General features: G+C 36.4%; 1 protein-coding gene across 1 annotated transcript in view; it reads right to left on the minus strand.

Moving 5' to 3' along the window:
- CDK6 (cyclin dependent kinase 6) overlaps positions 1 to 16,692 on the minus strand; it is a gene marked incomplete at both ends in the record, with an annotated part of 218,215 nt that overhangs the window by 136,890 nt on the left and 64,633 nt on the right. Inside the window, one exon of the mRNA XM_084230841.1 lies at positions 12,424 to 12,559. Within this exon, the coding sequence (XP_084086967.1) occupies positions 12,424 to 12,559 (136 nt within the window). The remainder of the gene's footprint in view (positions 1 to 12,423; positions 12,560 to 16,692) is intronic.

Genomic DNA, 16,692 nt, shown 5'->3' on the forward strand with positions numbered 1-16,692 from the left:
GAGAGCCTATCTATATATCTTGCAACAGTTGCCATTTTATCAATATTAAGCATCAATAAATCTATACTAATGTGTTTAATGTATACACACTGATTATTTTACAAATCTGTCCTATCGTGTTGCCTGACAGCAAAAGAAATAATACTATGTTGTTAATGTAAGATCTTCAACTTTTCTGCAATAGAGCCTTCCTGTAAAAATGAATATTAAAATGTTCTTTTGCTGGATTATATATTATTAGGGTGAATTAATTCTTATGGCTTAATGTAGCAGTAATGCATGCTCATTTTAGATCATAGATACAATCTGTAATACCTCAACAAAAATATACACTACTAGTATTTTAGTATATTTCCTACTAGTTTTCTATATTTGAAGTGTAGTTCAAAATTGGTACCATATTATTTGTTATATATATATATATTATATATATGTATTCCAGATCTTCTATGTTTAGCAATTATTCTTCAAAATGAGTCTTTTGCAAAAATCACTGTTAGATTAACTTTCATAATTTGTTTAATCATCTCTGTCATGGCAATTCTAATTTCTAATGTGCATTTCTTGTATTATTTGTAAGGTTAAATATTTCTCCCACCTATGCAATCATCATACGCATTTCTTTGTGAATTTGCTTCTTATTCCTTACCCATATCTAAATTGGTTAATTGTTTTTTTCTTATTGGTTTGTAAGAGCTTTTTATATGTTAAGGATATTAAATGCCTATCCTATATTGTGTAAATATTTTGTCTTTTAATTTTATTTGTTATATTTTGAGTTAAAATTTTTATAATATGTGAATTGTTTCCTTTGTTAATGCCTATCATTTTAAGCTTTAAAAACTCTTCTCTATTTCCAGATCTGGTATTTGCTTATATATTTTTTTATTCATTAATAAAGTTAAAAGCAAACATCCTCCCCCAAACCTTTTGAAACTAAACCGTTTTTAGAGTTTATATAAAACCACAAAAGAGAGTATTCGCTCAGTATCTAAAGCTGCAAGTGCAGTCTTCAAACCTCCTAACCAGCACTACATGTTACTAACCCAGGTCTATTTCTAGCAAAATTTACAAGCAAACTCAGCTGTCTCTTTTCTGAGGAAAATTTCCTGCTGTACAAAGGGTTACCTCTGAACAGTATCTCCATTATTTCACCCATGACTCCATTCCTAATTTTCTGTTTTCTGGCAGCTGCTCTCTAACTTACAAATAATGCATGTCTTTGTTTAGAGTTCCTTAAAAAAACTGTATATTCTAAATGTGGAAGAAAGCTCAATTTATTTTACTTTGAAACCTGAGAAATCAATAACATGAACCATATGTTAATTATGGAACTTGGTGATAAATAAAGTAAGAAGTCTTGTGAAACTGGGGTGGTGAAAGTGACGGTATAGAGTTGAAACAGAAAAGGAAAGAAGCCCTTTCTCTTGGTGTGTGATGCTTTCATAAATCTCTCTGCTTGGGAGGATACCAACATGCAGCTCTTAATCCATTCTAATGTAATTTATATTTTACTTTCTTCCAAGTTCCTAAGATTTTAATCAAAATCTTACAGCAATAATGAGATGTGTATCAAGGGATGTTGTATGGTATATAGCAGCAACATTTAGAACAGATACTGTCAAAGACAAAACTTAGACCATATTTACATCCTATTATACCACTAACTTGTTGGAGTCATACAATTTTGCACCAAAGACATGAATCAGCCCATCTTCAAAAATCTTGTTGAAATATTAAAGGATTTTAGATTTACAAGATATAGTGTGTGGTTAGAGTAATAATCTTAATGGGAGAACTAGTGTTAGCAATGTAATGTTTCAGATCCTTACACTCATAATCATGTATTTTTTCAAAAACTGATTCACGAGGTCTAATGAGGGCAAGTAAATCTCTGTTTTTTACAAAAATTTCTCCAATCAATCAATTCTTCTCTTGTTACTGCCAACCTATTTCTTGCTCCTTCTTATATCCATTCCTCCTAATCTGGTATGTATTGTCTAGAACTCACCTACAACTTTTACACCCTCTTCGTCTCAACACAAACACTTCAGGTCTTCAAGTTATAATTGATGGTGAATTTCTCAATTCTAGAACTAAATATGTGATATTTTAATGGAATAAAAGTGTCAAAAAGGAGCATGTTCATTTCATACTAACCATATTCATAGACCATCTCAAATTGAGGTTATCTATTTCCAGATCAATCACTATCTGATTGCTCAATGTAGTCTTGACCTTTAATGTTGCAATTCCTAAATGTAATTCACAGAGAAACCTCTTATGTCCTGTGGTCCCCAATTCCCTGCTATGTTCTATTTTAGTTTTCCAATCTAAAAGTGGTGTGACTATACTAGAAGAGAATGATAAATATTTCTTTGGTTTTGTCCAAAAAAGGAAAAATGAATAAGTACAGTCAGGGACAGCGGAGAGCAATGGTAAATATGAAAATCAACAAAGCTACTAGCTTATATTTGTTAAAGGCTTAGAACCACAACTGGAAGAAGTTCCGAGCACTCGTGGCTTCTAATACATGATCCTCAAGAGAGTACTTGATTAGTACATTTGGCCACAATGGTGTCACAGCCAAAAATCTAAGTGACTATGTTCTACCTAAATTTAATATGATTTAGGTTCCTTATCTGTAAAACAGGGTCAGGAATTCTAAATGGTCACACTGGCAAGTCTGGTAATGGTTTATTAATTTGAGGCCACAAAGAGTTTGAAAACCTAAGTGAAATGAAACAAAAAGCAACTTTCAAAGATGAAAGCATGGTGTGTCATGAACACTTATTTTTTTGAAAGAACAGATTTCTGGGTGACTTAAGAATTTCTAGTTAGAATTCACATTTTCCCAATCAGTTGTGTTTTTAAATATCTATGTATAGGCAACATAGTTAAAATGCCACACTTGACTCCTTTGGGCTCAAATAGAGCCTCCGGAATGGCCGGGGTTACTTATGCACAGATAGGTAAATATATCAGAGGTTTGAGTCATCTCAAATATAAGGGAAAATTCCCTACATTTCCCAATTGTGTCATATGTCAAACCCTAGGAGAGTATTTCTTAAACTGAAATACCTCTATGAGTATCATCAGAGGGTACCTATTAGAAACTCCCTCCTGAGATTTTCTTTGGGGATGGAGGGAGGTTGTGAAAGCAGGACTGCCATTTTATTTTATTTTTTTTTTTTTGGCTTTAAATTTTTTTTTTAATAATAAATTTTATTTTTATATTCCCCATACAATTGCAACCCCCCATTTTGACCCCAATCCCTCCCCTCCCGCCCCCCACCCCCCAAAAAGTGTCTCTGGTTCATAGTTTTTTGTTGACTTTGATTTTCACTTTCTTATAGTTATTCATTTTCCTGGTCCCTTATTTAAGTTTTCTAGATTCCTGCTATGAGTGAGACCATCCGGTATTTTTCTTTTTCTTTCTGGCTTATTTCGCTGAGCATGATCCCTTCCAGCGCCATCCATGTTGCTGCAAATTGCATGTGTTTATCTTTTTTGAATGCTGAGTAATATTCCATGGTATATATGTACCACATCTTCTTGATCCAGTCATCTTTTTTTGGGCATTTGGGTTGTTTCCAAAGCTTAGCTATTGTAAACAGTGCTGCTATAAACATAGGGGTGCAGGTGTTCTTTGGAATTGATGTTTCTGTGTCCTTTGGGTAAATACTTAGGAGTGGAATTGCTGGCTCATATGGAAGCTCTATGTTTAGTAGGTCCAGAAATCTCCACACAGCTTTCCATAGTGGTTGGACCAGTTTGCACTCCCACCAGCAGGGACTGCCATTTTAAATGAGCATCCCAGGTGGTTGTCATGCAGGTAATTTACTGACCAAACTTGGAGAAAGAGAATATCACATTTACCTACCTTCACTACCCCTTTATTAGATGACAAGTCATCCCTGCAAAATTTGTTGCATTTAGTCTATTTTCCAGGCATCCTAATTAAGCTTACCATGGTATGGTAACAGAGATTTTAGATTAATTTATTCTCAGTCATTTCTAATAGTCAAGGAATTCTCTCTTACTTCTTAAGATGTCAAGTGTCACAGTATCCAGATGCTTGGCTTTAAGGTCATGATTTAGATATATGAATCCAAATTCAGATATATAATCTAAACCCATTTGATTTTAATTTTAATCTAAACCCATTTGATTTTATAATCTAAACCCATAATCTAAACCCCCATTTGATTTTTCATTAGAGGCAATCTTTTTCGTACAATTTTGCTCTTTGAGAGTGGTGATGAAAAAGAGGAAAAATACAATGACAGTAATTACAATAATATTTTATATGCTGGAGATATCTGATTATCAGAAAAGCCATCACGGGGTTTTCAAGGCTTTATTAAACAACTGATTGTGAAAGCACTTATTCATTCAACAAATATTTACTAGAACTAATAATCATTTTCTTAACCACAATGAAAGGATTGATTAATCTTTTTCACCTTGTTTAGGAATGAGGAATAAGATACTATCTTGGAGAACTGGTGGATACCTTCTCTATATTCTTTTCACAAATTAAAAACTTAGTGAAAGAAAAAAAATTTAGTGACTACTAATTGTTAGCAATTGCTCTAGTAAAATGAATCTTTCTTAACTTCCAAGCTCCACACTACACATAACTAAAATCCATCCTTGAAAAAGCACAGTTTCCTTACCTGTGCAATGGGAATATTGATGCTGACATTTTAAAGTTAATTAGAGGGCCTCCCCGGTGGCGCAGCGGTTGAGCGCTGGGTTGCGAAGCTGCCCGCAGCCTCTGCAGTGCCGGTTCAATCCCCGGCTGCTCCCCGGCCACCGGCGAGGGTCCCACATGGCGCGCAGACCTCTCCTGCCGCCCGCTGCTCCCCTCAGCAGTGTACTTCGGTCCTTCTGCCTGCTCTGCTCCCCGCTCTGGCTCTGGTGAATTCTCTCACCCTCCCGCGCTTCTGACTGTGCCCAGTGCTTGTATATATAAATAAATAGACGAATAAATAAATAAATCTTAAAAAAAAAAAGATTTAAAAAAAATAATAAAGTTAATTAGAAAGTTCATAAGATAGGGCCTCCCCGGTGGCGCAGCAGTTGAGCGCTGGGTTGCGAAGCTGCCCGCGGCCTCTGTGGCGCCGGTTCGATCCCCGGCTGCTCCCCGGCCACCGGAGGAGGGTCCCACATGGCGTGCAGACCTCTCCTGCCGCCCGCTGCTCCCCTCAGCAGTGTACTTCGGTCCTTCTGCCTGCTCTGCTCCCCGCTCTGGCTCTGGTGAATTCTCTCACCCTCCCGCGCTTCTGACTGTACCCAGTGCATGTATAAAAACAAAACAAACAAACCAGCAAACAAATAAATAAAGCATGCCTCTATTAAAAAAAAAAAAGAAAGTTCATAAGATAAACACCTAGTTTAGTTACCAATACATGTTTAATGAGGTCTCCCATATGCCAGACATAAGCTAGTACTGGGGATACTGAAATAAACTAGAGTCCTGACTTTAACGTTCCTACTTTCTAATTGGGAAAGGTAAACAACAAACATAAAGCAAATGAAAAGTAATTTCAGCTAAGTGTTATAAAGAAGATAAACTAGGACAATGAGGTGTAATATGATAAACTATAACTACAAGTGGAGCAGTAGTGGAAATTAATAGAAAAGGATTTGTTGGGATATAGCCTGAGTCACAACTAGAATGATGAGAAGCAGGCATTCTACCTCTAAGGCTTGGGAGGGAAAGGTGTGGAACATTCTGGAATAAACAGTCAGTACACATACTCTGAGTTGGAAGCATGAAGAACAGATGGCGGCTGGAGGAGCAGGGAGAGGCGGATAGGAGTATGGGAGTTTGGAGACTTTTGACTTTTCACTATAGGTCATAGGGAACCAGTGCAGAAAAGTTTGTGGTAAGGGAGTAACATTTTTCTTTGTTTTAATAAGGCCTGTCTGGTTGTATACAGGGGGTGACCTATAAAGAGGGAGAAGTGGAAACAGCATGCTGAAAAAGGAAGCTGGCTTGATGAGCTGAACTAGAGTTTCAGCAATGAAGATACTGAATAGTCAGATTGGAATATATTTTAGGGATTTGAAAAAGCACTTACCATTGGACTGGGTGGAGATAATAAAGGAAGTCAAGAAACTAAGAATAATGGCTAAGTTTGGGGTTCAAACAACTGGGCAGCTAGGGAAGGCTTACATCAGAAAGAGGATTCTTGGGGGCCTCCCCGGTGGCGCAGCGGTTGAGCGCTGGGTTGCGAAGCTGCCCGTGGCCTCTGCGGCGCCGGTTTGATCCCCGGCTGCTCCCCGGCCACCGGAGGAGGGTCCCACATGGCGCGCAGACCTCTCCTGCCGCCCGCTGCTCCCCTCAGCAGTGTGCTTCGGTCCTTCTGCCTGCTCTGCTCCCCGCTCTGGCTCTGGTGAATTCTCTCACCCTCCCGCTCTTCTGACTGTACCCAGTGCATGTATAAACAAACAAACAAACAAATAAATAAATAAATAAAACATGCCTCTATTAAAAAGAAAAAAAGAGGATTCTTGGGCAATGTTTTTGTGATCAGGTATCAAATTGTTGGAAGACAGTACGGTTGACCCTTGAACAACGAGTTTGAAGTTGTACGTTCGCTTATACTCAGATTCTGCATTCATGGATTCAACTTCCCTTAAATGTTTTCACTTGAACCTGCAGATGCAGTACCGGCTTGTGTGGAGGGCTGACTAGTAGAAATTATTCTACAACCTTCAACTGTATGGGGTTGGTGCCGCTTACCTCTCTATTCCTCACTTCCCTCATTTAGAGCATAGGCTAGAGGTCAGACTAGAGAATAAATGCTACCTGAAGAGTCTGAGCTGGTTAGAAAGTGTAGAAAGGGAAGTGAAGGGTGTTGAAGGTGAAGCCTTGGTTATTCCAACATTTAGAGGATGAAGACAGAAAAGAGATTGCAACCCAGGAGTTTAATAACACACTACCCTAAGGTATGGAATACCTGTCTTCTGTATAGACCGTCACTTTGTTATCTGTCACTATGGTGATATAAACTATTTATACTGCTTTTAAGTTTTTAATGGGATTCTATAAGCAGATTAAAAACCTAAGGTGAGAAAGCATTTTCTGAAAAGATTCCAACTTACCGGTTATTAGCTTGATCAAAGTGTCATATGCTTATTTTAGTGAGTCAGTATTTACTTTGGTGAGTCAGATTTATAGTACCTTTAGAAAAACAATGGCTTTAAAAAAAAAATAAATAAAACAAACTTGTATTTCCTCCTAGGAAACCCCCTCCAAACATCTAAATAGTTCTTTTAGAGTTTGTTATTAAATACATTTAGATAATCACATATTTGCTTAATTCTGCCCTCTTTCTCTGTTGATATTTACGCTTACTATAAGGGTTTGAGAAACTGTTTAAGGATCGTTTCTGGAAGAGTTCTCAAAGTTACATTATCTAAAAATGTTCTCCCTGAAGAAGTTCCTTGCATTATTGAGTCACTACAGTGACAGCTCAAGCACTCAACATTCCCCCTCAGTTTGGGGGTTAAACTAACACAGTGTTAACTTCTTTTCAATTATCTCTCCTGACTGAGTCAATGGCCAATTTCTGGGTGCTACTTTGACTTAAACCTCCCTCTACACGTAGGCTAGTTACTTAGTTTTTGTTCAGCAATATATTTTATGGTTCTCTCTTAAAAATTCCCCCAAATTCTCTCTCTCTCTCTCTCTCTGTGTGTGTGTGTAGTATAGACCTAAGAGTGTAAGAGTGTGACCTGTGTGAAGAAAACATTTCTTTTGCATTGAAAGACTACAATCAAAGCTGGTTTTCCACAGATAAAGAAGTTAGAGATTTTACTCCTTGTCAAAGTTTGGATGTCTGTTTTTTAAAAGACAGAATTCCTCTAAAAATAGTTAATATACTATGCATGATGTACTTTTTGTAAAGCATAATAAGTACCTAGAATGTTCATAATTCAATTAGGTAAAACATTACAACAACCAAACCTATAAAATGCCGCACTATTATGGAAGGGTAGTGGAAGTAAAATAAAAGGCTCAGTACTCAGACTGGAGAGAGCTGAAAGCCAAGGACTGAAGAGGTACTGGGAGCAGATCCACACAGTGGTTGGGAAAGTGGTTGGGAAAGTGTGAGGTGGGTCTGGCAGTGGGGCTCCTTGGGTAGGGAGTCGGAAAGGATATAGAGAACATAGGATCTTGAGGACCAAAAAGAAAATTAACTTTCTGAGAATCCACAATGGGGAACTTCAAGTCCGCACAGCCCAACTGTATTATTGGGGTGGACTCTCTTAGCCAAACTGCTGTTAAGTTCTGGCCCTTCTTAGAATAAAAATCAATACTGGCATGGCTGATCTATGAGGTCCTTTGCACCAGAACTAGTGTTACTAGACATTCCATTTTGCTGATTAAAATTAATTCATTAAACAATCCTCTCAGGCAATTTTCACACATGCACTTTCTTTTAAAATCATTTCATGTTACTATGAAAAGCGGTTTGCACTAAACTGCAATGGATGTGCACGTGTTCCTGTGTGTTTTTAAAAAAAACACGGACTCTTCAATTAATCTAGTCATGATATTAGATCGAAAAAAAATCCTTCCAGGATCCTTATCATTAGTGTGGAGTATTTGTTCTTTGAATTTCGTCTTGTTTTTGGGATCACCTTATTATGCAACATCTGCTCTGAATTTCAAATGTGATAAACAGAGTATGAGTGTCGGTGGCAGATGGCTAATGACCAGCAGCGACAGGGCATTCAAGCCTGCCTTGTTTTCTGAGAAGCGATATTTTCATGTTAATTTGCTCTGTGTCCTGCAAAGATGAGACAAATCACCTGCTCATAATTCAGGCAAAGTGGAGACCACCAGGAGCTGAGAGGGGCCATGATTTGATTCCTTTAGGGGTGAGAGAGAAGGAAGGCTTTGGGAGACTTTCCTCATCTATGGTAAGGGAGACCAGTCAGTCATTTTGCATTATGTCAAATTGAGAAAGATGAACCAGTCCTGGGCATCCCATACTGACACCAGATCCACTGTTTACTGCAAGCAGATATTATGCATGAAAACAGATATTTCCCAGAGGCAGAAAACAGGTGCTATTAAGAGTGTGTGTCAGTCTCTGAAGTCTGGGTTTTGTAAAATAAACCTAATAGTACATTTTATCTCTTACTGAAAATATTACAATCAACAGAAATCGCCAAGAAATATTCAATTGAAGATAAAATGAAATCTAATTCACAGAGAAAATGACTCACACAGATACATAAACCTTGAGCTTTTTTGGCCTTCTCAAGCCCTATAGAATTCATTTATCATAGAGATACATAAATAAAATATAATTTTTATTCCAAGATTGAGTCATCCAAAGAGGCCATATGGTCTTCAACTAAAAGAACTGTCTTAATTTGGAGAGGTGGCTGATGTCCTTAGTGACCTTTCAGTGCCTCAAATTTCTACTGTGAGATTATATTGTCAATTTCATCAGACTTGTTACATGTACAGAATGTCCAAAGAATGACTGTAGGTTCTCAAAGAGTTGGTAAGACAGTTGAGAAGCCAAGTTATACACTAGGAAAGATAATGCACTATATAGGCGACCCAGGCACCAAGTGAATCATTTGGTAAAAGATGACCTTACACTCTGAAGATCACAACACAGAAGATTTTAAACAGGAATCTTTCCCTATAAGTATCCTGCTATATAGTTCTTTTTCTGGGTTGCAGTTACAAATGACTAATGAACAAAGAGAGGGAGTCTATTTATAATTTTTTCCTATCTTCTCTCAAAGGGCAGATAAAGATGTAAAAGAGAAAAAGATAACAATTTGGAAGCCATTTTTTTCCTTCTCATAAAGTCTCCATAAATGAAAAGGGCTATGTAAGCATAGATACTCTACATTTATCATGAACACTGAAATAAAAACTCAAGTACTTATTATGATGTCAATCACTGCTTCTGAAGTTTAAGTGTGAAAATCAGTGTTAAATCTCAAATAAAAATTTGAAATTTCCTCTATAATTAAGCAGATTCAAAAATAATGTTCTGATTTAGAAAGAGGAAAACTAGATATGGCAATAGTAAGCCTGTGAGGCAAACTGTTGACTTACAACAGTCTAAAAGCTTCTTTAAACAAATGTCATCATTAACATGAATGGATGTACTTTCGGACAGTTATATGTAAAAGGCTGAAACTAGAATAGTACCTCATACCATACTAAAAAATTAACTAAAAATGGATTTAGGATTTAGATGGAAGGCCTGAAACCATAAAATACATGGAAGAAAACATAGGCAAAACATTCCTCAACATTGGATGCACTGATCTTTGGGAACTTGACTGTAATGGCAAGGGAAATCAAAGCAAAATAAGCAAATGGGACTGTATCAAACCAAAAAATTTCTATGCAGGGAAAGAAATTATCACTGAAACAGACACCCTACTGAATGAGAGGAAAAATTTGCACATCATACATCCAACAAGGGGCTACTGTGCAAGATCTTCAAAAATTTCATACAATTCTACAAAAAGAAAAGAACCCAATCAAAATAAGGGCAGTGGAGCTAAATAACTACTTCTCCAAAGATGTATAGGATATTATGGGTGCTTTGGTGGTAAGCATGGTGTGGAAGTATCCATCTGAAGAGGTCTGAACCTATAGTGCTAAATCATATACAGTGTCATAAATCAGCATTACCTCAATAAAAACACAATTAAAAAAAAGACTGAAGAATGTGATGAAAACCTCAAGATGAAGTATGAATGAGATGAAGATGTGTGTTTGTGTATGTGTGTTTAGAGTTAGGTATATTTAAAAATTTTTGAAAGACTACCTATGATTTTATTTTATTCTCATGAGTCTTTCAATGACAATTTCAGTGCAGGCCTACACCCTTCACTTACTTTATCTAAGTCTGACGTGAGCACCATGCAATAATTACAGGATTTCCTCAATGAGTTCACTCAACGATCAACCTTCACAAATACTTAGATCTTCAGGGGTGGTTTTCCCCTTTTTTATTTTTTAAAAACAAATGGTCATTAAATGCATTTGAAAAACTGTTATGCCATACATGTAAGCAGGGAAAATAAGTCTATCATGGGCTCATTTCTAACACATTGATGAAAATGGCCCTGAACAAGAAGATTTTACCCTGATGTCTAGTTAGAGACCAGGGCACACCCCAGTTTCATTCAAGCATAGCTCACCTAATGTAATTTAGGTTCTGATGTGCAACAGAATATACTGAATTTAAGAGAGCCATTATTAGGTAACTGCCACAGAAAACACTGGAAGGGACAGGTGGTTGAGGAAAATTTGTTTAGCCTGAATGATTCCATGAGACCTTTATTGATTTTCTTTTATCTTCATGTTAAGCTATAGTTATCATTATTTTACGACATGGCATGTTCTAATATTGAAAGTTTTCAATAATATCTATGATTTTGAAGAATATTTAAGAAAGTGCTTCGGTGTCATAATGGAAAAAAAATCAATTACAGATTGAGCACAAATTATTTTCAGCTATAAATGACCTATTTAAAATGACGCTGAAGTCTGTAATTCACTTCTAAACAATGAATGATAAGGAGTCTGTTTAAGTCACCTTCATGAAGACCTGCACAAGAAGTGCATAAATCTAAAAGATCTACTGGGAAGTTCAATTAAGCAGAATGCAAGTAAAGAACTACAAGTCAATACACAGCATTGATCTTGCTGGCCTCCAAGGTGTCTTAAGTCATCTTTGAATTCCAAGAGATTAGAATAGTACCAGGCATTTAGGCTTTCTATAAATGTTTGTGAATGAGAAAAAAATGAAGAGTGTAACAACCAGTGTTTCAAATTTACATAGCAGAGCTATGTTACGGAATCAGCATATAATTAATATATTATTCAATGTGCACATGAACAATGTTTTACATCATGTCCTTCTGAGTCTATGAACCATCAGAAAAAGACTGAACTATATTCACATCACTAAATTTTCTAAGATTAGGGCCAGATAATGTACAAGGAAATATTTTTCTATCTTTTTCTAACATTTTAAAATATGTTCTTTTATTTCTAATTGTTCTATAACTATTTAATTTTTATTAACTCATTATTTTAATAATAACATTAGGATCTTCTCCATCAGGCATGGCCATTGTAGGGTACCCGCCACCAAATCACCTGTAGTCCAAATCACCATATTTTTCAATAACTTTAATATGTTATGTATTACAAATACAGGGTTTTTTCAATAAGCTAAAACTAATAAACTGGACTATATCCCAATTTTTTAAACAGCCCACTATGTTACATTAGATATATTTACATAGACAGTTTCCAAAACTCTAATTCTGTCAATTTTCATAAGGAAAAAATGCTATTTCTTAATAGACTATAGTAATGTGACTTTAATTAGACAGAAGGATGATTCTCAGTACCTTTATGGTTTCAGTGGGCACTCCAGGCTCTGGAACTTTATCCAAATAAGTGGTCAAGTCTTGATCAACATGTTCAAACACTAATGTTAGTTTGGTCTCTCTGTCTGTGCGTGACACTGTGCACACATCAAACAACCTAGAAGAAAAAAGGAGATACTAAGTAGGAGTCAATAAGCAAAGAAGTAACCTGTCTCACACACATCCCTCAATTTGATGTCATCATCATCAAAAGGTCAGTGCTGATATCTGTGTGATAATATATAAGATACCTAAGGGCATCTGATATTCTATTTTTAATATAAAAGCTAAGGAGCAGAGCACTGAAAGAACCTGGTTAAGTGTCGATGACCCAACAGTAGCAGAGAAAAAGTCACATGACAACAGCACGAGAAATGATCATTTGGAGTTTGGAGTTAACCCTTTACACAGATCTTGAGGGTGGAGACAGTTTTAAAAAAGGACAGCAGAGGAAATATAGGGTTCATGTTAGCTAACAGTTTGAGAGTTATTAAAGGACACATTAAGCATTTTTGGAGATACTGGACCCTGCAATGAAGGTTTTCTGAGAATTTAAGGTGTTGCCTGTGAATAAAGTAATGATGGAACATGAAGAAATTTAGTTCATTTCTAAGAGTGCCCTCTCATCCTATTAAATCCAATCATTCCTTGGAAAGGCCATAAATTCTTAAGTTTTAAAATTCTAAAATTCAAATAATGAAAACTGAATTTTTAACCTTGTGTGTGGGGAGGGGATAAAAATTGGTAAACTTTACCATTCTTAGAAGAATTAGATGAGCAGACTTTATAAGTAAATTTAAATTGGTGGATTCAATTTTTCATAAAATTCTACAACTAATTCAAAATTTAAGTTTTAGAAACAAAGCCTCCAGTAGTCAAATGAATTTTCAAGCAAAAGGACATATGGCACAAGAGATGTTCACCAAACATTTGAAAAATTAAATAAACCACTCATAAAGAAGCTGCAAGTAAACGTCTGAACAAGATTGTAATATAAATACTAATAAAGGCTAATAAAATGTGATTCATATTGCTTTCTTTCACTTTAAAAAACTTATTAACATTCAAAGAAACTCAGTGTGTAAACACTCAATCACTAGCTTACAGGGTTACCTCTCAGTTATCCTTCTGTATATTACTGCTGCTAAATTTTTAAAGCCTAGCTGGTTCATTGTGCCACCCTCTATTGCATTTCTGGTCTATATGGGCTTTACAACATTGGGATGTCTCTGCGAATCTACACTAAATTTTATTTTTTATTTTTTTTAAAGATTTATTTATTTTTATACAAGAACCGGAGTAGAGGCCAGATGCACAGGAAGATGAGAGGATTCATCAGAGACAGAGTGGGGAACAGAATAGGCAGACTGAAGAAGTATACTGCTGAGGGGCGCAGTGGGTGAAACAGGAGAGGTGTGCTTTGCCATGTGGGATTTTCAACGTCTGGCCGGGATCCAACCCGCGGGTTCAATTCCTGGCCAGTCAGGGAGCTACCCATGTGGTGTGGCAGGCCTCTCCTGCCTCCCGCTGCTTCCCTCAGCAGTGTATTTCAGTCAGTCTGCCTGTTCTGTTTCCTGCTCTGTCTCTGGTGAATCCTCTCATGCTCCTGCACCTCTGAACTGTACCCCAGCTCTGGTATAAATAAATAAATCTTAAAAAAAAAAAAGAAATTAAAGAACACTACAATTAAATCTGGGAGGTAGGGAATGAACACTACCACCAGCCACCACACACACTTCACAGCCAACTCTAAACTACTTTTTAATTATGGGCAGTTTGGGGTGAGTTCTAAAACTCTATCAAAATTAATTAAGACCTCTCCTGACTCACCTGTTGCTCCCCTCAGCAGTGTACTTCAGTTAATCTGCCTGTTCTGTTCCCCACTCTGTCTCTGGTGAATCCTCTTACCCCACGCACCTCTGGACTGTATCCCAGCTCTTGTATGCATAAATAAATAAATCTTTTTTAAAAAATCAATTAAGAGCCGGGCCTCCCCGGTGGCGCAGCGGTTGAGCGCTGGGTTGCGAAGCTGCCTGCGGCCTCTGCGGCGCCGGTTCAATCCCCGGTTGCTCCCCGGCCTCCCGAAGAGGGTCCCACATGGCGCGCAGACCTCTCCTGCCGCCCGCTGCTCCCCTCAGCAGTGTACTTCGGTCCTTCTGCCTGCTCTGCTCCCTGCTCTGGCTCTGGTGAATTCTCTCACCCTCCCACGCTTCTGACTGTACCCAGTGCATGTATAAACAAAACAAACAAATAAATAAATAAAAAACATGCCTCTATAAAAAAAAAAATTTAAAAAAAAAATCAATTAAGAGCCAGTGATTTTTTTTCACATTTATCTACTTCCAAATATTCTGATTTCTAAGTTTTAATGACCTACTTCCAAATTTAAGTTTTGCTAAATTCTAATGTGATTTTAGGAGAAAGTTACTATTACTAGAAAAATTATTCTGATAAAATAAAAAAACTCCTAATTAATAAATTAATGAAAGACAATGCCATAAATCATGTAAGTGTGATACTATGAAAAATATAATTGCTATCATGCATGAATTTGAAACTAGTAAAGTTTATAAAAACGTTCTCAATTTGTCAATTTGAGATAACTACCATTTATTCACAGGTTCATTTTAACCATCTACTTTCATTAAATCTCATACTTTGACAGCTGTACTTTTTTCTTCCTTTTATAGAAGAAAAAGGGATTCCACAATTACCAAACTTCTTTGTAGCTGTTATTTCTACTTTGTAATAAAATAAAACAGCAATGATCCAAAAATCACATATAAACATGGGAACTGTACCATTATAGTTGTTTCTTAAAATTCCTTTAAAAATGTTCTCCACTTTAATTAACAGATTTCCTTAACTTAAAAAATGCATTGTTTATCCCTGCCGCAGATCAACGACTTTAGTAATTCTAGTGCTTATTGTACTTACAGTTTATAATATATAAAACATTTTAGTAATTTCCAAGAGGAAAAAGATTTTTGACAGGGTCATAGCTGGAGAATGAAATGACCACAAATACTTCCAAACCAAAAGGTCACCTGCTCCCAAACCGTTGTTAGTTACCTAACAGCCCCAGCTGTCAACTATGTTGCTTCATCTCACTGAACCATTTTCAAACACTTCGTATGACACAATTCAAGATCAACATTCAACACACCCAAGTTATTTTCCTGAAAGTTGTATTACTCTCTTCAAAATGTTAAGACTCACTGATGCTACCTGCAGCAACTGGACTCATACACAGGTGATGTGCAAAGGTGAGTGTCCTTCAGACACTGGTTAGAGTCCCCAAGTGATAAAGCCATGGAGAAAAGGTACTCATTTTAATTGGTGACTTTTAAAAAGTGACACTGATTCCAGGAGATAATCCTTTTTACTTTATTTAAGTTGTCGTTTTTAACTTCATTTGAGGAATGGATAGTGTTACATTTCCCTTATAAGTTCAAAAGATACATCAAAGGAAATGGAAGTCTAGGAGGCCCTTATAATACCCCCATCTTGTCTCTAGTGCCGGTCACATATGCTATCAACAACATGCTATATAGACTCAGTGGTCCACAGAAGTCATTTTGGGGAATACAGATCTACAGTAAAATATGACATGTTGTTTGATTTAATTGTTTTGTAAACATTATCATAGTAAAATTAAGTTTTATTAGTCATAATGAGTAGGAAATGCATTTTGAATCAACAGTCATAAATATTAATCTTAGGAACTATAGAACATAATATTTATGATGTTTTTGTCTACAGTAATTCCCTCTGGAATTAACCCAAATCAAATAATAGTCACTTTGGTGGGCAATAAAAAGAAGACAGATGTTTTACTATAACAAATAAATCTCACACATAAAGCAACTCAACTAAACAAGAACTGAGATCCCTGGTATTTGGCAGGAGGTTAACGATCCGTAATAAATTTATTTAAATCAACGAGGAATGTGGCCAGGCTACCTATAACCCCTCCACTTGCAAAACAAGAGTCAGACAGGTCTGAACATTTGATCATAAACACTGGAAAATAACTTCAACTCTACGATTCCTGTGTTAACCAACATCTAAAGATGAAGGGTTTTTTTGGCTAGCTAGTAAAATGACTAAACAGCCTTCTCAATGATTGTATGACTACAGTTCCACAAGAGAATTACAGTCATGCTGTGTTAATATGAACAAACTATCTCAGATGATTTTTAGAGGAAATGAAAACTACCGTTCAGTTTTTATCCATTAGGGCTTAGCTTA

This window comes from Talpa europaea (assembly GCF_964194135.1).
Source record: "Talpa europaea genome assembly, chromosome: 3".
In the NCBI taxonomy this organism is placed as follows: domain Eukaryota; kingdom Metazoa; phylum Chordata; class Mammalia; order Eulipotyphla; family Talpidae; genus Talpa; species Talpa europaea.